General features: G+C 37.5%; 1 protein-coding gene across 2 annotated transcripts in view; it reads right to left on the bottom strand.

Annotated features, from left to right (window-relative positions):
- Window positions 1-20,618, bottom strand: part of tnpo1 (transportin 1) — a 36,714-nt gene extending 16,096 nt beyond the window's left edge. Inside the window, exons 1-5 of one of the 2 annotated variants that reach the window (XR_013821216.1) lie at window positions 20,080-20,506; window positions 16,995-17,070; window positions 14,953-15,102; window positions 12,155-12,261; window positions 1,464-1,597 (exon numbers count right to left, since the gene is read on the bottom strand). Coding sequence is in view for 1 of the 2 variants with exons in the window: in XM_079870839.1 (XP_079726965.1) it covers window positions 1,464-1,597; window positions 12,155-12,261; window positions 14,953-15,102; window positions 16,995-17,070; window positions 20,080-20,184 (572 nt within the window). In the remaining variant the exon portion in view is untranslated. Of the gene's footprint in view, window positions 1-1,463; window positions 1,598-12,154; window positions 12,262-14,952; window positions 15,103-16,994; window positions 17,071-20,079 lie in introns of both variants that reach the window. The other variant, XM_079870839.1, reaches the window with a different exon arrangement.
- Window positions 20,619-22,806: the final 2,188 nt, after the last annotated feature.

Raw genomic sequence — 22,806 nt, 5'->3', positions numbered from 1 at the left:
ATTGATCAAAGGAAGGCAGTCTTTGTTTCGCATCCTTCATTCTGCTTATTTTCAAGGATGCATCATCTGTATCTTTCATCATCTTTCCGTCCTTCAGTCACCCACAATCCTTTGCACACATTCCAATTCACATTTCATAATTCAAAAGAGAATTAGCGAAAAATGAATCGGAACTGAGCTCGTCCAATTTCATTATGCAATGCAAGACAAAAACATGGATTTCGGAGATGAAGGCTTTATTTTTTGTAAATCAATCACATTATGCTATGTCTAATGAAAACCACTGGGAGACCACAGGCGATTGTCATTCTCTGTATTGCATTAATAGAAAGTCTGTTTATATAAAGACTTGTTCCACAACTAATTTTAATAGTTTGCTTATGTGCCATGACCTTAAGTGAGGAAACATTTATGACGTAGCCATGCGCACTTACTAGACCATCTCATCATTTTAGTGCTTAATGCTGAGGAGGACTCTAGTCTAGGGCTGGGCGATGTGGCCAAAAAATTACCACAATATTTTTTTTCATATCAGTAATTATCACGATAAATGTCATATATGTATTTCTTTCATGTTTAAAAGCTGATTTTTGCTCCTGAGTGAAAGTTGTAGAAACCAGACCAGGTTTTATCATCAGAACATCGCAAACACTCGCCAAACAGGTGAACATTTCACAAATTAAAATGACAGGTTTTGTCTCTTAGAATTGCACAGTAACTACATTATATCGTGGCTTTATGTTTCTTCTGCTTTCGGCATCAGTGTTGTTAATGTCAGCGCTGTTTCATCTGGTTTAAATCACGAGGCCTTTGTGGTTTGTATGAGAGAACTTTGCACCGAACTCGAGCACTTCTCACAGGATTCTCAGAGCGCGTTTAGTGGTCGCATGATTGAGACGGTCAATGAGTAATTGCGTTCGCTCTGAGCTCACGCTGCGGTGTGTTTTGAGCCGAACTGTTAAAATTTCCGTAAGGCGCGCGGTTCAAACGAGCAGCTCTGTTTCATTTGGCTTTTGCCATTTAATGTTTCTCATACGCAACAGGAATGGCAGCACTCAATGCGACGGTCTGCAACATGCATGCGCAGCATTATTTGCATAGTGCACAAACATTATATCGAACACTTATTGAACTTTTGTTATAATTTCATCTAGGAAAATGATATCACGATATATTGCCCAGCCCTACTGTAGTCTACAAGCCTCAGAAGGACTGGACTAGGAAGGACACAGCCTCACTAGGATGCAGACTTCCAATTGAGAAGCGTCCAATGTTTAGCTAATATGCACAAAATCATGTTGGAGGAGATGACAGACAAAAGCAAGACACAGTGTGGGAGTTTTTTTAATTGCGTAAAATATTTTTTTCTTTCTTTTTTTCTATAGATATCGCAATAATATTGTTATTATGTTAATGTGGTTTCATACAGCTGTGCTCCATCAGGGAACACATGCTTGTCTTACCTGATCTTGGGGCTATTGTGCTTGAAAAACTGCAGGAACTTAGGGATCATCACATTGAGCGGGCGGTCCAGCATGTCACTGTCCAGGATCTCAGCAGAGTCCTCACAGATCTTTTGCAGAGCTCCAAAAGCCCCCTGAAGGACAAACCCAACAGAAATGGAACAGAGACAAATCATATATTTCCCCTTTACACTGAACAACCTCACGTTTTTTATCTAAAATGCTTCCATTACAATCAATCAAACTGCCCAAACCAGCAATGAATGTCAGACGGTGACACAGAGGCCTTCAGCTAACAGACACTCCATTTCTATTTTTGGCATGATGTGCAGCCAGTGCTGCTGAAAATAAAATATAATACTTTTGCCGTTGCCTCAAGCTCACTGCTGGCTCATGGACTGTCTACACTGAAGGTGACATGCAAAGCATACAGCCAAAATCATTCATTTAAGGGAGTTTATAGTAGAACCTGGGAAATACTGTAGTGGCAGAGAGACAGAGTGGGCGTAATCATTTTTAACCATATTTAAGCAACTGGACAGTAAAGCATAAAACAAAGTAATCAACTCTGACACCAATGCACAGGGATGCAACTCAACATATAATCACACATACAGAAAGGAAATATCCTCTCAAGAAATCTTCATAGGAGTAACATGGGTCTTGGACAGTGATCTGTTCAGTAGGCACTATGGACCTGGCTATGACCCTGGACAGATTTATAGATTTGTTTAAAAACAAATAGACATTTTCATGGCCTGTACACAGTATATGTGAGTGAGAGAAAATAATAAATATTAATAATAATATAATATAAAAAATAATAATTATAGTACTTATCGTATTAACAATTATTGTCAATATATTAACTGTTGTACATAGGCCCATGCATGGATTAAGCTAGCCCTGCTTGTATCCCTACAAATATTGATAGATTTACAGCTGGTGAGGCTGTTGACGTTTATGAGGTTATGGAAGCTAGTTTCTGTCACTGTAAAAAAAAAAAAAAGTAAAAAAAAAAAAAAGTAGTGGTCGACCGATATTGGTTTTTTGATGGCCGATGCCGATATCTTAGAGAGCAGTGTGGCCGATATTTATATATACTAGAGATGTGACGGTGATAATATTCTCCCACCGGTTAATCGACTTGTGACAACACCGGTATTACCGGTTTCATCGTGGGGGTGGGGGGTGTTAGAGTGATGTTTTTTGTTTTTTTTTACATGGCGTCAATTCATCATTCGTATTGAGTTTGATTGACATGCGATCTGACCAATCAAATTCCACAATTTTTGTGCGACAAACTTCGGTGGATTTGAACTTGGCTTTAACTGAGGCAATCTGTCACGACACATTAAAGAGCCAAAAAACGGTAGGCCTATTTTATTTTTGTTTGACTGACCAAATTTGAAAGTTGAGACTTTGTTTCATATTAAATATTACCTGCTCGGTCCTGTCTTTCAGCGCGTTGTCCGTGTCCTCTATTTTTCACTGCTTGAGATTATGTTGAGAACAATAACGCCCTATTTGAGTGTATAGGGCGCGATTTCGGATCCAACCACAGTGTTTGAATGGTGGGTTCGTTATTATTCATGAAAAACGCATGTTATTATTTCAGCACTTCGCGAATGGACAGTGACTCTTAAGTATCACGAATGCGTTCTCGCGCATTCATGTTAAGTGCATTTTTTGGAAACGCGCGTGGAACTGCGGCGTGTGACGAGCCGAGCGTAACCTTGCACATAGAGAACGCTCTTAAGATCCAAGATACATCGTTATCGGGAAACCCGGCCCTGGTCTCTGCACTAGCCTAACTGAAAACTATGAAAGCCGTGTGGCCAACCGGTAAAAAAAAAAACTAAAAGAAAAAAATACATTAAAGAAACTATTCCCTCTGATTTTGTTTCATTAATAAAGTTTGACTAATCGCAGCAGTCTCACATTCGTTTAGAGCTCGTGTGAATTGCACGTATAAAATGAAGTTAACGAACAACCTCGTTCCATCAGGAAACGCCACATGAATTTCACTGCGCTTTATGAAGAGTTTTTATTTTGCGTGAAGAAGCCGTTCGCCGGAGATGTGTTAAAAGATTCATTCATGCACACAAGAGAGTGTATTCATGATTATTAGGCTACCGGTATACTAATTCTCCTGGCGCCGGGTCTGAGTGAGTAATTTACTCTCTTACCTTTGTTCTTTGATTAACATTAATGACACTCCATCTGACACGCGTCCCATTTTCTCACAAATCTCTACATTCATTTATGATATTATTTAAATCATTTGCTCTTATGAGAACACTCGACAAAACGGACATTTTGGCATAATTTGTGTGTGTTATGTTTTGTTCAAGGCCGAAAAGAGAACTCGATACTGACGCGCGTCTTTTCCGTGTGTGCGTGTGTGTGTAATAGGCAGGACTTACAGCGCGGTCTCTTGTTTTGTTGCGCTTGAATGGTTGAGCGTGATCATACAACGCTAGTCAACTGGTGACAGAAAATACGGATACTGCGTAATTGCTTTAAAAAAAAAAATTATTTTTTTTTTTGCGGTGCTGCGGGTGGGCAAGTGATGCAACCGGTGTTGCGACTGAACACCGTGTAACACCGGTAACACCGACTATCGCGCCAAGCCTAATATATACACTTATATTTATTTTAATCAATATTTAATAAATTATAAAACAAATCCTTAAAATAAACATGCTTATACTTTAGATGGCAACTTCTTGAATCTGCAATCCTATTACAGCATTTTTCACAAATAAAGTAATTGTTTAAAAATATATGAATATGTGAATAAACACTAAGGATGTAAACACTGTAACAGGGCACTCAGTAATCTGGTAATTTCGTGCGCACTGGTAATCATATTTTTTCAAATAAAGACAAGGTAACGCTAATTTTACATACAGCACACATTGAAAACGGTAAGAATATGACACAGTGGGTAACTGGATATTTTAAAATTAAGGATTTAAAGTTTTTCGATCGCGTCTCTTGTGAAGCTGATCTTCTGTTCGCATTCACTCACTTCGCACGGACAGACCGTCACTCGCAGTAACACGTTTATGCAGGCTACAAATGCACACTTCACAAGTTATCACAGCTGGATTCAATTAAATCTGCAAGGTTTGTGAAATTAAATGTTTATTAGATATTCAGAGATATTCTGATTAATATATATATAATATTCATATTGTTTGCCTTTTCTGTTACAAATAAAATAAAAGCAACGCTTTACTTTTTCGCATACCATTTACTTTCTTTGTTTACCAGTTCTGTCTAACAAAGTATTAGATATGACTGACTGACAGAGTTCATAAACTAATGAAGACGGAGAATGTGTGTGAGCGCTGTGTGATCATGCGCTGCCGTTCTCTCTCAGGCGCTGGTGTTCTCAGCGCCGCCCGTCAAAATAAAAGTCTGGAGCACCATCAAAATAAAAGTATATATATATGACCTATATATATATATATATATATAACTTTTTTCAACCGAATTGTGAGATAAAAAGTTGCAATTATCTTTTACTCTTTTTTTTTTTTATTCCGTGGCAGATACAAGCTTTCATAGCTACTGCTTTAATCCATAGACATTTCAGTCATGCATTGCTCTGAAGTAACTCAATATATCCTAATAAGGTCTGTAATAAAGGTCATTCAATAGTAATAATTATTATCATCATAATCATTATTGTTGTTATTATTTTTGATATTACTAATATTGATATTAATAATATCATCATTATTAGCAACATTTTATAAGTGTTTTTATTTATGAAAAGGTGTTTATATATACACATTATTTATATATGATATTACTAGTTGGATAACTGTACATTTTGCAGCTATAATACATCTCCAAGACAGCCTGATAAAAAAAAAAAAGCTTGATGTTGGCTTTTGCTAAAAAAAAAATTAATAAGTAATGGCATTCAATGAAAACATTACTGATTTGTTTACAATTTCCAACCCGTATTTCTAACCCATTTTTCAAGTTACTCCAGAAATTTAAACAAATCCACACTTAGTGAATAGTTAAAATATAATTTAATATATATTTTGACATCCAGCTAACTTTGCTAAATGATTAACTGAATTAAACCAGCTAAATTCAGTCTTGAACAAATTTCAAAACCTCAGAGAAAAGGATCTGATAGAGAACAATGCCAAAGCCAGACCCACCCAAAACATCAAGCTTCCTCCTGATCTCACAGACGTTCCACCTGTAAGGAATCTAATCAGGTCACGAGCACAAACGGCGCCGTGGCAACGAGCTGTCTGGCTCGGCTGTCGCTATGGCAACTGTCTCCACTGTCAGCTTGCACTTTTTCAGAGATGGCACATTTTGAGCTGAGAAGAACACAGAGAGGAAGCCTCTAGCCTCTCAAGGTCAAAACCAAAGACTGGATTTTCAGAATACTGTCATTTAAAGGTAATTACTGTACGTAAAATCCAAATAAGCTTTACAAATATTTATTAGAAAGGGTTTAAACAATGTTTTTCAATGAATCATACCCAATTATTGTACATGCGCCTGTGCAACAGTCCTTAAGACTAACACTGTACAGGCGGAAGACAATTAAAGTCACAATTCCAATAACTTAGGCAACCCTCTACAATGTGAGTAAATCACTCACATATGCGACCAAAAAAGCTAGGTGATTAAAAATTTGTCTTTAATTAGCCAATGGCTAGAAAATTGTTTGATTTCAGTTGTCTGTGATTGAGCTTGAAGTAAAAAATAAGTTTAGCGCAGATATAATCTCATTGCCTGCTGAGCTTTACGTACCGTCACTTGGCTGAGAGTGCCCTCTGTCGCTTTCTTTCACACTCACGCACTCAACGTGAGAGAAAGAGAGAGGCTTTTGCACATGCCACGTAAAGAGAATTGACGAGCTAGATCTAAATCCAGGGCTCAACAAGACTGCTCAATGGCCAAGAGTTGACAGAACTGTCACTGTCCCGATCGGGGCCGTGCTGCATCGTCATGAAAGTTTATCATTTGCATATTTATTAGGGGTGTAACGGTACACAAAAATCACGGTTCGGTACGTACCTCGGTTTTAAAGTCACGGTTCGGTTTATTTTCGGTACAGTAAGGGAAAGAAATGCAAACATTAAACTGCAGGTTGTTTATTACTATAAACTTTTTTTAACAATTTGTTTACACTTTTTTAAACACTTTTTAATAAAATATAATAAAATAGATATAAAATAAAAAAGAATAAGAAATAAAATACTGCTGCAAAGTTCTCCACTAAATAAAATACTCTCAGTCTCAAACCAATATCACATAATAAAATATAATGAAAAATATAAATAAATAACTATGATTACAGTGCAGGAACAGAAAATAGCCCTATATTAAAATAATATTAAACAAATATATTAATGTATTATTATTTTTCAATAATCAATCAACATAATCAATTTAAGATTTTTTTTTCCACCTTTTTAATAATTATCAAAATAAAATATAGTCCAAAGCTATACAAAGCTATTATTACCAGAGCATGTGATCAGAGCAGGTCATTTTACCATTGTTGCCAGCATGACTATACCAGCTCAGCAAACAGAAATCTAAGTTACTACTGAGAAATTTCACCTTATTTGAGCGGACTTTGCTTTTCCAGTGCGTGATCGGTACATGATTGGAGTGTTTGGGCCGTTAACGACAGAGCAGAACGCGCAGCGCAAACACGGACTCGAACATTGAGCAGAGAGCGCAGCGGGTCGTCGACACACACACACACACACACACGCGCGCGCGCGCGCGCACGCCACGGAACGGAGAGTGCGGCGGCGCACACGAAGCGGAAAAGCTTTTTTTCGCCATGCAGTCTATTTCATTGTTACAGTGACGACGGGTAAAACACGGGTAAAACCAGAGAATGTCTAATAGGAAAAAAAACATTAGAATCAGCTGCAGGGCGGGATTTGCGCTGAACGCGGAGACTTCCGCCACTTAATATGTTCGTGTGGAAACACGAAAATGTACCTATGTTCCACACACAAAATATTGCATTCAGTCATTCGGTACACACGTGCACCGAACCGAAAGCCCTGTACCGAAACGGTTCGGTACGAATACACGTACCGTTACACCCCTAATATTTATAATTTTTTTGCCTTGCCAATTTAAACATTCAAGCGCAAGAAGACACGAAAGATAACTCGTGCGGGTCTGACAGAAAGCAAAGTCTGACAGGACGCAAATACTTTTGAGCTCTTTCATGTCTTCTTGCACTTGAGCTGACAATTTCACACAAAATGATGTCAAAATGCCCATCTTGCAAGTATCCTAGTAAACATAGTTGGTTATGTCTCAAGTGAATGTAAACAGTCGAGATAGAAAAATGCGTGTAACAGTATCAGAATGATGAATGCATTGTCTTACAGTGACAGCAGCCACGATATACCTGCAGCTGTCCGTTTTAATGTTAATCAAACAACAAAAGACTCAATACAAAAAATATATATATATATATATATTTAATTTATACAGTGAAGACTATGCTATTTTACAGTGTTTAGTGTTATTTTACATTTGAATACTTCATTCAATTTCTGTACCTAATACGTTTATAACTACTGTTAGATCTACCTGTAAAACCTGAAAATCATTTTATTATTTAATTTGGATCTTTGTTCTATTGTGTTTATTTGTAGTTTGATTATTTGTTATTATTTTAATTGCACTGTTTACTTGTCTTTAACAGTGCTTGAAATTTATATTTTATATTATATTTATGTAGAATTTGTTCATTTGCATTGTTCTTGTATTCCATGAAAAAAGTCTGGAGGGTAAAATAAAGATTTTACTAGCCAATGGCGCACTAGATGCAGCATTAGTGGAGAACAGTCAAGGCTGAGAGGATGCTAACATTAGTACCTCAAGCGGCTAAAACAATGACAAAAACACACGAAAGCCCGACCCAAATATTAAATTTCACAATTGTTACCATCTATTTGCATTAGTTTATATCCAGCTGGTCACTTTTATGCAATCGCTATGCAGTGAAGTTGCATATTTAAAGCTAGAGTCAAGAGAAAGCAAAGTGTATCGTCATGCAGCCAACAGAAACGTATAAATGAATCAGAAACGCATCTGATTTTAGTTATTTTTTTATCGTCACTGTAATACATATTTTGTCATTTTCCTTAGATAATCATCAAGTGTTCTAAAATAGAAGCAAATATGTGTGTTAATTTCAATATTATGGCGTCTGAGTAGATATTTAAACATGGCCATCGTTCAACTATTTTATGTTATGTTCATTCAGCATCCATTTAAAAAACTATCGGTGGATTATCGGTCAGCATGGTCCAACCTAGTTAACGTTACTGGTAAAATCCACTATTGGTCGACCTCTATTAGTAATTAGTGCGAAATGCACTAAACCAATAAGTCAATAAACTATGATTCAAAGGTCAGAAACATCTCAACCATTCCAACTAGATAACATGACATCTTTGGACGTTAAACCCATTACAGAGAGCAAAACCACTCTGCCCAAGCTAAATAAAGTCATCCCTGACATTCTGGAAATGTCTCTCAACTGCTCCAGACTTCATGTAGCAACATGAGTACCCACATGCCACAACCAAACTAGAAGATCACAGCGGTGGATGGATGCATCCTCCTTTTTACACACACACACCGCTAGGTTGCCAGCTGCTTATTTTAAGGAGTATGGTTCCTCAGAATTAAACCCATGACCTAGTTCAAAGTTTCTGTAAGTCAAGTCAGTTCATCTTGGGCACCTGTTTTCTATGTAAGTAATAGGCATTCAAGCACATCTACGTAAAGAGATAAAGATTGAAATCTCCAAAAGTGTTAATTTCGAGTGTGTCAAGAATACATTTAAAACAAGAAATGCATTTTGACAGTAGCAGTATAATATATTTAGTTTCTTGAGCTTAAATCACACTATATGCTGTAATTTCCAGGTGGATACAGTTAATGCACATTCAGGAGTAAATAAACTATTAAAAGGCAGACTTTCATTCCTGCTGCCTGCCACTATATTGAGCCTTAATATTTCTCCCATTAATTTATCTAAAAGTGGTTCATCTCCTCCTCCCCCATATAATGTCTCTGGCATGGTGCTCAGCATAATCCAAGCAGTTGAGCTAGAGGAGCACATGCATGGCTGTGGAGGAATGGCTTTTAATTCTCTTACCCAGCATTTCATTGAAAGATAGCATGGGCATGTGAGAGAGTTTCCTCACAACTTGGTAACTTTGATGTAACTGCATCTTTCAGGCACATGCACACCACTAATTACAGATGCATATTCGACATAGTCAGACCGCATGCTGCATCAGGATTTGCCAATCACTACAGGCAGAGGATGTGACATTCCACACACACCCCAAGCAATGTAATGTGCATGTAATTTACACATCAAAAAAATAAGAAAAAATATTTTGAATACAGCAATGAGTCTGGGTAAAACAGACTAACTATAGGGTTTTTTCCCCCCTAAAAATTAAATGTACACTACTGTTCAAGTTTGGGGTCAGTATAAGTATTTTATGCTCAATAAGGCTGCATTTATCTAATCTAAAATACAATTTTAATTTATTTTTTTTTGCATCATTGCTGAATAAAAGTAGTAATTCTTAAAAAGGAATCTTACTGACCTAAACTTAAAAAAAAAAAGTGACACTCAAACATGCACCTATTTTGCGTTTTTATCATTTGTTCTAAGTTTTTTTTTTCTCAAATTATATTATCATCAAGTGAAATCTGAATTGAATTGAATACCTTAATATTATTGGTTATTCATTCATCCCCCTTCATGAGAAAATAGTTTGTACAATTTACAATTAATGTCTATTTCTCTTTTTATGTTATAACACTTCAAAACCATAAAACTTAGGCTAATTTACAGGTTTAAATTAGAAATATTCAATTCGATTTTTTAATGTGGACTCAGACTTTTGAACAGCACTGTCATGTAGGAGAAGGACAGGAGAGTCTGAAAGTGTGCACAGTCTCCAAACGTGTCTATGATCAGTTGTGATCACATCTGATCTCCCCAGTAGAAAATAACTGGCCTCAATCTGTGCTAACAAGCCTGCTCAGCAAGTGTCTCGCAGTCACACAGGGCAGAGCATTGTACTGCGAGTTCAGAGTCTCTTTGTTCATGTGTGTGGGTGTGTGACATACAATTTACTCAATTACTGCACCCAGGCACATAAAAGTACTATTTCAGGAGGACAAGTGTGGGTTCACCAGGGGTCATGGCCCTGTATGTCTGTATTTAGAACACAGAAGCTGGTCAAGCAAAGTTTACAAAGCATTTCCCTATATTAAAGGCCAAACCTCCAATATGCAAACTTAATCTACGCAACATCAAAGCAGAGATAGGTTTGTGTGTGCATGGGTACATGTACACTGTTCTGACCTAATGCCAAAACTTCAGCTTCTTAGCCTTGAGTCCAGATGCTCAGGGCTCAGAGTTTTACGTGTATGCATTAGCAAAACAAATTCGTCCAAAGGGATACTAATGTTATTGCATAGATAATGACAGTGGGGACTGAAACTAGTCTCTAAATGTACGTATATATAATAATACTAATAATAGTTTTATTTATATATTTGCTATTACAAATTTATAAAAACAGATTGATCCAGTTCTAGCTTCTAAATGGTCAATATAGCATATAGAATATATGGTGCATACACATTCACACCATGTCAAATATCAATATTATTACCTAATAAGTGCGAGGGGACAAATCAATCAAATCAGGGTTTTAACTTGTCAAAATAATGAATATCCTTGTAGAACTTGTAATTACAGGTCAGAATCTCATGATTATGGTAATTATGACAACGTGCCGTGAACGCACTAATACCAATAGTAGCAGATAAGACGTAAAACATCTGTTGACCATATCAATGCACAGCACCCATAGCAGATTGTTATTTTTGCTAAATAAAATTATAATGTTTTTGAATTATTATTAAGTATGTACATGACCATACAAAAGTTTGTGGCCAGTAAGATGTGTTGATGTTTTTAAAAGAAGTCTCTTATGTTCACCAAGGCTGCATTTATTCAGAAATGGAAGATATTGTGAAATATTAATACAATTTAAAAAAAACTTTTCTATTAATAGTATTTTAAAATGTAATTTACTCCAGTGATTGTAAAGCTGAATTTTCAGCATCATTACTCCAGTCTTCAGTGTCACATGATCCTTCAGAAATCATTCAAATATGCTGATTCAAGAACACAACCATCCGACAACCATCCGAATAAGTTATTACAAAAATAAGTATTTATACACAAGCTTGAAACAATCTACAACAAAACATTACAACCAAACACAGAGACCAATAACAAACCAACTAAATCAATGACAGATGTATAAATCCCACAGAGGGCAGTTTGATGATCACATTCCTTTCACATCATGAAGCTAAGCAGAGAAACCTCCCTGTGGAGAAATGCTGCAGTACATGTGTATCAGCAAACCTCAGATATACTGCTGAGAGTTTAGATCATGAAGCAATGAGCCACACTACAGGTTTAAATGAGAAGTCAGCAACATCCATCATCATACAGCTCCACTTAGAGGGACAAAGAGAGAAAGAAACAGAGGATAATGAGAGAAACACAAGGAGGAGAGAAAGGACTGCAGACAGCTTCGGAAAGAGTGTGTGTATCTTACTTCACAAGTGTTATAGTCCTCTGAGTCCAGCAGTAAACACAGTTTAGGTAGAAGCTCCGGCCAATTCTGTAACTCCCCTTTAGAGGCTATAGTTGTGATCAGAATACCTGAAGAACAAACATATCCACATAATGCACCATTTACAGTAGACTAGTCTGTATAGCATTTTAGAAAATGAATGGACAGACTCTCGAGTATGACGAGAGATGGCCATGGAATCACTAAGATCCGGACAAGACTTAAATTGTGATCAGACAGACAGACATATAGAGGTGGGTAGTAACGAAGTACATTTACTTGAGTATTTTTTTTGTGGAAAATTTTTACTTTTTAAGATTAGATTTATATGTGGGTACTTTAACTTTTCTAATGAAAAAAACTGTACTTTTACTTTGTTACGCTGGGCGACGTTCCTCTCGTTACTTTAATTTGATGCAATGTATGTTAATAAACGCGTAGTTTATTCCAAGCGTGCGGTCTCTTTTTTCTGGGGCATGAGCGATGAATCACAAATGAATCACTCGTTTGAGTCGATTCTGTTCAATGAATTGATCAAACAAGTTGGCAAAACTGTCTAAATTGGTCCGCTAATCAGTTTGAATGATGCATTCAGTTTCCTGCACGCACTGAATCGTCTGAACTGGTTTCTCACTCGAAGTCGTAATAGGAAATTAAGACCGTTAAGCAAATCTGCAAAAGCATCCTATTGCTTGCAAGTGATGAAGATCTTAATTAGTGGAAAATCTGCGTATGCTGTCTGTGAACGATTCCACAGGTAGAGCTATATTAGATTTCATTCCATTCAGGTAATACATTTTACAACCAAACAGATTATTATGCCACGATACCACTACTAGAAAGCGGTGATGAGCGCAAGCTCCCTTTACATGCATCTGAACGCAAAACTCTGCATGTTCACTTTATTTCGACATTGTCTAATAATCCAAAAGTAGTTGTATAAGTTATTTTTTATACAAACCAAAGGACATGCAATGATTTTGGGGCTACAGATGATAGAAATAATGCTTGTCTCTTTTGTGTTTGTTGCAAAGATAGCCCATCTAATTATGATAATAATTATCATTTAAATTAAATGCTTAATAAAATTAAATATCTAAATAATAACGTTATTATATATATGCCTATATGATCCGAAGTAACTAGTAACTAGCTACTTGAGTTGTTTTTTCATTGGATACTTTTTTACTCTTACTCAAGTAACTATTAAGATTATTACTTTTAGTAAAAATTTCTATAAGTACTAGAAGTACGAACGATAGATAGATCGATAGATCGATAGATAGATAGATAGATAAAATATGTGTTCAAATTATACTCAAATAACTAATATACAGTAGTGGCCAAAAGTCATGTCCGGCCTCGGAAGATTGACATCTTCACCCTTTATTCAAATATTATTCAAAATGTGTTGAAGATTTAAGCATACTGTGTAGTTATGCTTGGAATATTTTTTTATCATTATTTGTGATCGCAATGAAATATGCCAAATTTTTGGTCAGACTGTTATACGAACACATGCAAAAAAAAAAAAAGGAGAGAACCAACAAAATATTAATAACTAATTGTGTTGTCAATGCATGCTTTTTCCTGTGAGCTTATTTGTTTTTCTAAGCATTTTCTTTTTTGCATAGTAAAATAAAACCTGTAGCTGTAAATCATTTTGCCAGATAAATTCCTTAACCAAGTTTAGTGTTTTGTACTTCTCATTTTTAAAATATTTTACCAAAATAAATACGTTTCCCTTATATCGTGATTGTTTAATCGAACTTGTAGGGTCATTAAAAACAAATATCTCCTGCAGATATCACTTTTGGCCATTACTGTATTCATCAATGTGTGGGAAAACATTCATAAAAGACCAATTTCAAACCAAATAAACAAGTAGAGTAGGAATTATATATTTCATGTTGCTTTGCAAGATGCTGGGTAACCATAGAAACACAGCACTGCATATACCTCTTCACAGTCTAATCACAATCACAAAAAGCAGCTAATTCAGACACATTGTGTCAGACATAGGCTACGTTCACACTGTCAGTCCAAATCTGATTATTTGTGTATCCAATTGGAAAAAATGATTGACTGTCCACACTGTGTATCGCAACTGTTCTGATCCGATTTGTGTGTCCATGCCAATCTTTCATTTTCCAGAATATCTGCATTGGATTCTATGGCAATGACGTTGCTAGGTAGGCTATACGCAATTTTATTTCCAATATGACAATGTGTAGCGGCTGGCTGGACTACTGTGTCTTCTGAGGCAGTGGCAGAACCGTAGGAGGCTGGTATGAGCAGCTTTACTACATGTTGTCGTCTCCGCCAACGAAACGTCTCCATTATTTTGTCATTTTCAGCTCGTCTGGCACTTTGCAACAACACCCCCTTGTTTCAGCAGCGACTTTCAACATGTTTCCTATAACAAAGTCTGACGTTTACGTGCCGTCAAAATGTCACATAAACCATGCGAAATCCAATCAGAGCGGTCAGACTGAAATGGATTTCCAGAAATGTAATTGAATAGGATTTCAAACCATATATGAATGCAGCTTGAAGCAGATTTCATGTGATTTTTTGCCATTCACACTTCAAACTCGGATTCCAATCGGATATGCACAAAAATCGGATTTGTACCACGTAGTCAATAAAAAAAATCTTATTTCAAGACAGACAACACAAAGCTATACACAGACCCCTAAGGCATAATATTGTTCACATTATGATGGCAAAAGCTTTGGCTCAGAGCCAGATAAATAAAAGTTCTGTCGGTCCATACTCACCCACTGTGGCTCTGATGAGCGGTGAAGAGTCTCCAATGTTCTGCAGACACTCATTTTTGATGAAGTCAGACACGCCGTTTGGGAAGTTCTGGTAATGGGCCTTAACATTGTTCTTCAAAATGAGGCCACTGAGAGAGCGAGTAGGCTCATCTATGAGAAAGAAAGGATGAAAAGCATTACTTTCAGATTGGGTGGAAAATACAGCCCTCGGCAAAGGCCAAGATTAGAATTAAAGGAAAGAAAGACACAAACAACTGCAGGGATAAACTGTAATAAATCTTAATATTATAAGAATGCATGTATTATTATAAATTTAAAACATAAAACATGTGGCTTAAAGGGATAGTTTACCCAAAAATGAAAATTAGCCCATGATTTACTCACCCTCAAGTCATCCTAGGTGTACGTGGCATTCTTCTTTCAGACGAATACAATCTGAGTTATATTAAAAAATGTCCTGGCTCTTCCAAGCTTTATAATGGCAGTGAATGGCCGTTTCTGTTTTGAAGTCCATCAAAGTGCATCTATCCATCATAAAAGTGCTCCACACGACTGCGGGGGGTTAATAAAGGCCTTCTGAAGCGATGCGAAGCGATGAGTTTTTGTAAGAAAAATATCCATATTTAACATGTTACAAAGTAAAATTATAGCTTCCGGCCAAACGGCCATACGCAGTCTACTTACGCCTAAAGCGCAACTTACGCAACTTGTGATGTCAGAAGTAGCGTAGTGCATCATGGCGTAGCGCAAATATCAGCAGTACGTCGCATAAGTTGTGTTTTAGGCTTAAGTGGAATCCGTATGTTTGTTTGGCTGGAAGCTAGATATTTTACTTTATAAAGTTTTAAATATGGATATTTTTCTTACAAAAACTCATCGCTTCGCTTCACTTCAGAAGGCCATTATTAACCCCCCGCAGTCATGTGGAGCACTTTTATGATGGATAGATGCTCTTTGATGGACTTCAAAACAGAAACGGCCATTCACTGCCATTATAAAGCTTGGAAGAGCCAGGACATTTTTTAATATAACTCCGATTGTATTCGTCTGAAAGAAGAATGTCACATCTAGGATGACTTGAGAGGGTGAGTAAATCATGGGCTAATTTTCATTTTTGGGGGAACTATCCCTTTAAAAATTCAAATAATTAAAACGCACTGCGTGGATGCTTAATAAAGAAGTGCCTTCTGTTTTGAAATAATACAATATCATAGAATATAATAAATATACAAATATTTTATTTTTAATTGTTTAAAATAAACAAAACTACAGCCCACACTGAAAAATCCAAACTGTTGAGCCAACTGGTTGGGTGGATGTTTAATTAAGGACCTTCTGTTTTATATTATATCAAATTATTTTGACACTTGTAAAATTATGTTGTTTAAAATAAAAAGTTAATAAATTGTCTTTAAAATAAAACTACAGCTCACACTAAAAAAAACCTTATTGTTCAGCTCTGAGCTGGTTTGGTAGATGCTTAATAAAGAACCTTCTGTTTTTAAATGGACCTTGGGCTAATTCAGGAAAAAGAGGGAGAAACCTTGGCAGATGAACTTGTGTCGTTTCAAAACATGCTCTGTGACCTGGGGCTTGACGGAGGACACAGATTCAAAAGGTCAGTGCAGCTAAGCTCCCAGTGCACTTGACAGATTACCACTGACCTGAAGTCACACCAGCTATAAAGACACTGGCTTCAGAAGACACTACAGAGACTAAACACCACCTAGAAATGAGCTTCATTCTGCCTGACTCAACTCCCTTCCAGAAACAGCAATATAAGTCATATACTACACAACCTGTCATGGCAAACCTCATAAACTGCAACAACCACACTGCAGACTGACAAAAGATAATTTCCTGCAACTACTAGCAGTGCCTCCCCTCACACAATGTGACTACGTAAAAATCATTAAAAAAAAAGTTATAGGCTTTCAAATGAACATGACCCATATCTATCCAGATGCTTGACTCTCACATTCCAAATCAAAATTATAAATCAAGCGTAATACAATAAGTTAATGTTGACATGCACATCTTACCTTCTGTCTTTAGCTTTGTGAGCACAAATATTAGGTAGTTGTTGAAGTCCGGGTATTGATTGAGCTGCTCAAGTTTCTGTGGTGAACATTAAGGAAAGACATCCAGACCAGAGAGACAGAGGATAATGCAAACAGCAGGGGAAATGTGCATCAGTGCACGTACTTTATGGACTAACCACATGCTGTTTACAGTGGATGGATGATTGCATCAATGAATGAAACTATGAATATATGAGAAAATGGTTAATACGCAAATGATGTGTGAATTTAATTTAACATTGAGTAAAAATTACTTGTATAAATAAAATAAAATATACTTGGGACAAAATGCAATTAAAAATTAGCTAATTTAAAAAATAAATAAAAACACAAACATCACTGAGTAGCCTTTACAAACATTACAAAATGAAAAATAATACAAAATAATTCAGTAAGTCTGCTATCATCTGAGATAATTCTGTAGAACAGGGCTGGTCTGGCTAGGGAAAAGGAGACAACTTGGCATGCCAATTTTGCAAATGGAGCTTGAGGTAAGTAGTTTTAAGTTTTAGTACTATGTCGCGTTGATCAACACACTATTTTATGTCGCATTTTTATTAGCTAGTCAGTAGATGTAGGTCGTAGCAGCAAACACACTGTGAGATGATCATGATAAATTTCTGACACTGTCAGAACATTATCACAGACTATCTTTGGTCACAAGACCGTGACAACGGCCATCTTTTAACCTCTCTCACTGTACGGCGTAGGACCACCGTTTAGGAGCCACGACCACAGAAATTTGCACGATTGGTCATCTTTAATCTGGGAGACCCCAAAATGGTACAATGTGTACCAGGCATTAGCTTGTTCAGGTGTGTTTGATTAGGGTTGGAACTAAACTCTGCAGGACAGCGGCACTCCGGTGCTGCGTTCCAGTCCAAAATTGTCATGCCCTTCACTCGCTAACTTCCCTCCGTCTCGTTCACTCGGATGTACGTCATTGCTTACGTTGCACGAGTGCCCACTACTGGCGGAAACTGCAATGGGCTGAACTGGAACGTCCTAAGCCCTTGATCACTTGGAATCAGCTATGGAGTTGATTTATTATTTACATTTTTTTTCCTTTAAGAATTTGTTTAATGCAGCATCCAAATGTGGTGGTGATTAGACGAGATGTGTGGTGACGTCACAGTCGTACTGCATTGTGGGACATATAGGTACCTGAAGTGTACATTTGAAGTAGACTCGCTCCCTCGGTCAAGATCGAGGGAACGAGGGTCTGTCCATATAAACTTCCCTCGTCCACTTCACGAAGTGGAACGCACTTCAAAATGGCGGCAGGGATTCCCCCGAGGGGAAGTGCTTAGGGAAGTTCGCAAGTGCGTGTCTAAAAGTGGACTGGAACGCAGCACAGGACTGACGTGGCCCATCGCTGGTGTAGAAAGTGCATAGTAAAGCGGTGTCCAATCCTACTCCTTGAGGGCAACTGTCCTGCAAAGTTTAGCTCCAACCCCAATTAATCACACCTGAACCAGTGTAATCGGAATTCGAACTGGAGTCTCCAGTGTGGGAGGCGGGCACACAAAAAAGGACGCTAAAGACAGGCCTAAGTCCGTTACACCAGCTAATCAAGATGATATAGACATACTATAAACTTCCAGGCGGGTGTGTTGAAGCAAATTGGAGCTAAACTCTACAGGACAGTGGCCCTCCAGAACCGGGTTTGGACACCTGTGGCATAGAAGAACTAACTCAGGGCCACAGATATATGGCCACAGCTTCCATTTAAAGAAACCCCCCCACCTTAAAGGGATAGTTCACCCAAAAATAAAATTCTGTCATCATTTTCTCATCCATTTTTCCAAACCTGTATGACTTTCTTTCTTCTGTGGAACATAAATGAAAATATTTTGAGCAATGCTTTTTCTTTGCTTCCATATAATGGAAATCAATGGTCACCAAAACTGTTTGGTTACCTTTTTTTTTTTTTTTTTTTCTGTTTCTAGCTAATTTGTATCCAAATAATGTATCTAGTTTTTACGTACTGGCAATTAAGCAAAAATATATGACACGTATTTATATAACTGGATATATTTGTTGTGATATTCATTTTACCGTTTAAAAGCTTAAAATGTCGTAAAGGTTTTTAGTATAGCATTTTTATAGCGTTCTGATGGACAAAAGACTATGCATAATTTGCTAGATGAAGGGGCGTCACAGTTCACACACTGACACATCTTGCTCACTTCTCTCCCTATGTGGAATAAAGTCTGAAACATCTCCAATGTCAGATGTCTTTGTCTGAGCTGCATCCGATTATGTGACAGAAAATCGTGATAATACTCGCGCCACTGCAGATGGAGGTCCGTCTAATCTGCGGCTCATAACAGTGAGCTGCCTACCTAGACAACATTTCAGTTTGAAGTGTTGCAAACGCTCCTATGATGCCCAAAATTGCTGTAAAACATGTATGTTTTGCGCACAACCCTAGCGTTTATTAGATAAGATGATTGTTTGAAATGAATCTCAAATATGAGTTTGTTTCAGCTAAACACGGCATTGATCTAAAGCATAAAGGGACAGTTCACGCAAAAATGAAAATTCAGTCAACATTTACGTACCCCAATGTCGTTAAACTATTGAGACATTTTTTCTTCTGTGGGATGTAACATTAAACGAAGATATTTTAAGGAATGTTGATACCAATTTTGGTGACCACTGACTTCCATTGTACGAAAGAAAAAAGAAAAAAACACAGGCGTTTCTCAAAATTTCTTAATTTATGTTCCATAAAACAAAATCATACATTTTTTGAATAACGTGAGGGTGAGGGTGAGGCTGATGGCAGATGTTCGTTTTTGGGTGAACTAACGCTACCCCTTTAACTTAAACACTCCCCGACTTACAGCTATATACACCTGCTGACACCATCCAAATCTACAGATACAATATAAACAAACCAAATGACTAACTGCGTGTCTTTCAAATCTCAAGCACTACCTAACGGATGAGCTAATCACAGGCCAACTCCTCCTGACCTCCGCCATCCCCTCGTTCGCCCGACATCCTCCAGCACTCTGTTTTACAGTGAGGTAAAGGATACTTGTTGGACGGATCGTTGCGTTGATGTGTCCGGGGACTGTGATTCCTTGAGCAGCTGTAGGATCTGCTGAAGTCCCTGCTCGTCGGGTTTCCACTGGCACTCCATCTTGTATGTCTGGAGTCTCTCTCTCTCTCTCTGTGCGTGTGTGTATGTGTGTGTAGGCGCACAGATCTACACCCTTTCACATCAAATAACGGCCTCCACCTTGACCTTCAGCTTCAAGACCGGCTGTTATCGAGCGGAAGATGAGGTCTCCGCGAGAGTTTACAGTGGATGGACCCGTGTGAAATGAGCGTGTTTCGCGGGCGTTGGGTGGTGACGCTAGGCTAGCTTACATACATGGACTCAGTCTGGTCCGGATCACCGCACATCGACAGCGATAAGCCTCTGTGCGGCACTGCCTGGGTCCTAGCGCTCGTCGAGTCGCTGTACAGGATTTGGCAGGGAAACCCTAAAATTGACCCCCCAATTATTTTCGTTACAGGCCCGGCTGGCGGTACCCGACGGCCGTAGGACTGTATATGGCGACCAATCACCTTAGAGATTCAATCTTTCGCTGGCCAATCAGGCGGGTGGGTCAATAATTCAATAGCCTATCATCTAGAGGCGTCCATTTTTTGCTGGCCAATCGCACGACAGGTGGATGCTGAAGCTGCCGATGCTGTTTCTTTGAATGCAGAATGCTGAACGCTGAACTCTGAACTCATCCTTCTTGCTCCTTGTACTCTTGACGATTCCGGTAAGAACTTTTATGTGTATTATTGGATATTCAATTGTTTCTATTTTCATATAGGATTTTGCTAGCCTGTTTGCTGCCGCTAAATGCGGCTTTTGTCATTATCGATCAGCCAATGTTGTAAACAAACTTTTACGCTAGGTTCGCACTACTACCATCAGTAGCTTCATATTAACTTTATGACAAATGTAACACTTTACGCTGTCACCAAATACAATTGAGCATGTGTTGGTACCATATTCATGGTTTATTTGTAGGCATATGCAAAGGAGTGCACTTTTGCGCCAAAATAATCCGCCTTTTCTAGGCAAGCAGGGCTTGATATGAAACTATCAAAGGTTATATATCTATACAATCTATGAAAACAAAACAGTAAAAACATGGTACAACTAGTTCTTTTTATAGCATACAAAATCAAATGTGCACTCATCTGAACAAAGGGGCTTGTGAGAGTAGAATACAATAGAAATCTAATAGTGTTTGACTAGTTGGTTAGAGTTAATGTCAAGCCCTGGTTATTAACAGGATTGAGCTGGTGTGGTACATATCATGTGTTGCATACATGTTCGGTGCATGTCTCTGTAATCCCTCATTTTGGGCCCTTGCCATGATGACTTAATGTAATTACACTATAACATGAATACAACTGCTTATCTGTCATTACAGAAAATGTCCAAACAACAATCAAAAAGCCACAAGGCTATGGATGATATTGAGTGGGTCTCGCGGCTCAGGTCTTTTGCCTCCACTGGTGTCTGGCCATCAGATGCAGGTAACCGACCTGCTCCAAGGCAAAAGAAGTGGTACAGTCTGTATCAGAAGGTATGTAGGAAAAGTATCAAAAGGAATATATATATATATATATATATATATATATATATATATATAGATATATAGATATATTAATTTTGAGTAGTAGACATATTATATTTTCAGTATGTACAGTATGAGCATAAAACAAGAACTTGTACAAGACAAAATTTGGTAAGTAAGTGGCATCTTTTGTTTTGTTTACAGATAGAGAAGTGCCCTCTGCAGCTGAGAGGCCAGCGGACGCTTTTCTCCCAGCCACAGATGTGTTTGTGTGGATTTCATCCTCATAAGGTAGGCTAATTTGGGCTCTTTCAGTTTAACTACAGTTGATGCAGTGTGCACACAATATAAAAATGTGGTATTTCTTAATATTAATGTATTCTTGGACAATTTCTGTTGTTTCTATCTGGGTTGGTTTGGCAAAAGGTCTGTTCCACAGCAGAGGAAATTGCGTAGCAGGTAAAAGAAGGTCATAAGGTTAAAACTAACTACATCACTAATAACTGAATAAAAAACCCAAATCTAAATTTGTCACGTCATTTGCATGAAAGGGGTTCTTATACATTATTGTTTATACTATTAACATAGAATAGAACAGTAATATTGTGCTTTCTTTAAATCACTGGTGATTTTGTCCATCATCTTTCTAAGTCAGACTTTCTTGGAAATTTTATTTCATACTGTATATATATGCACTGTTTTATACATTTTTGTTATGCAGCAGCAAGTGCCTACAGCCTCATCTAGACCCACAAGCAGTGCAGACCAATCAACTAGTGGTCAATGTAGCTCCTTAATGGTAGGTAGATTTTATAGCTTTATGTGAGAGAGAATTCATAACAAATTCAAATATTTTATATTCTTGTCATATTTCAGCTCCCAACCACTGCTCCAGTAGAGCATCCCACGGCTGACACTACACCCGCAAGTTTGGTGAAAAGGCCCAAGCTCACCCTTTCTTCGGTACATATGATGGCATGTGTTTTAAAATGGTTCACAATTGTCATATTAATACTTCTCTCTTTAAAGTTTAAAAGGTCCAGATTTGGTGGAAAGCATGTGGAGAGTGCAAAGCCAAATTTAAATGTTGGACGGAAAGCTCATGTAAGTAATGAATAATTATTAATTCTTTGCTGAAAAAATTTTTTCCAATGATACAATTTTTTTATACCTTGTAT

This window comes from Squalius cephalus (assembly GCF_949319135.1).
Source record: "Squalius cephalus genome assembly, chromosome: 5".
NCBI lineage: Eukaryota > Metazoa > Chordata > Actinopteri > Cypriniformes > Leuciscidae > Squalius > Squalius cephalus.
This window is presented reverse-complemented; position numbering and strand designations above follow the sequence as displayed.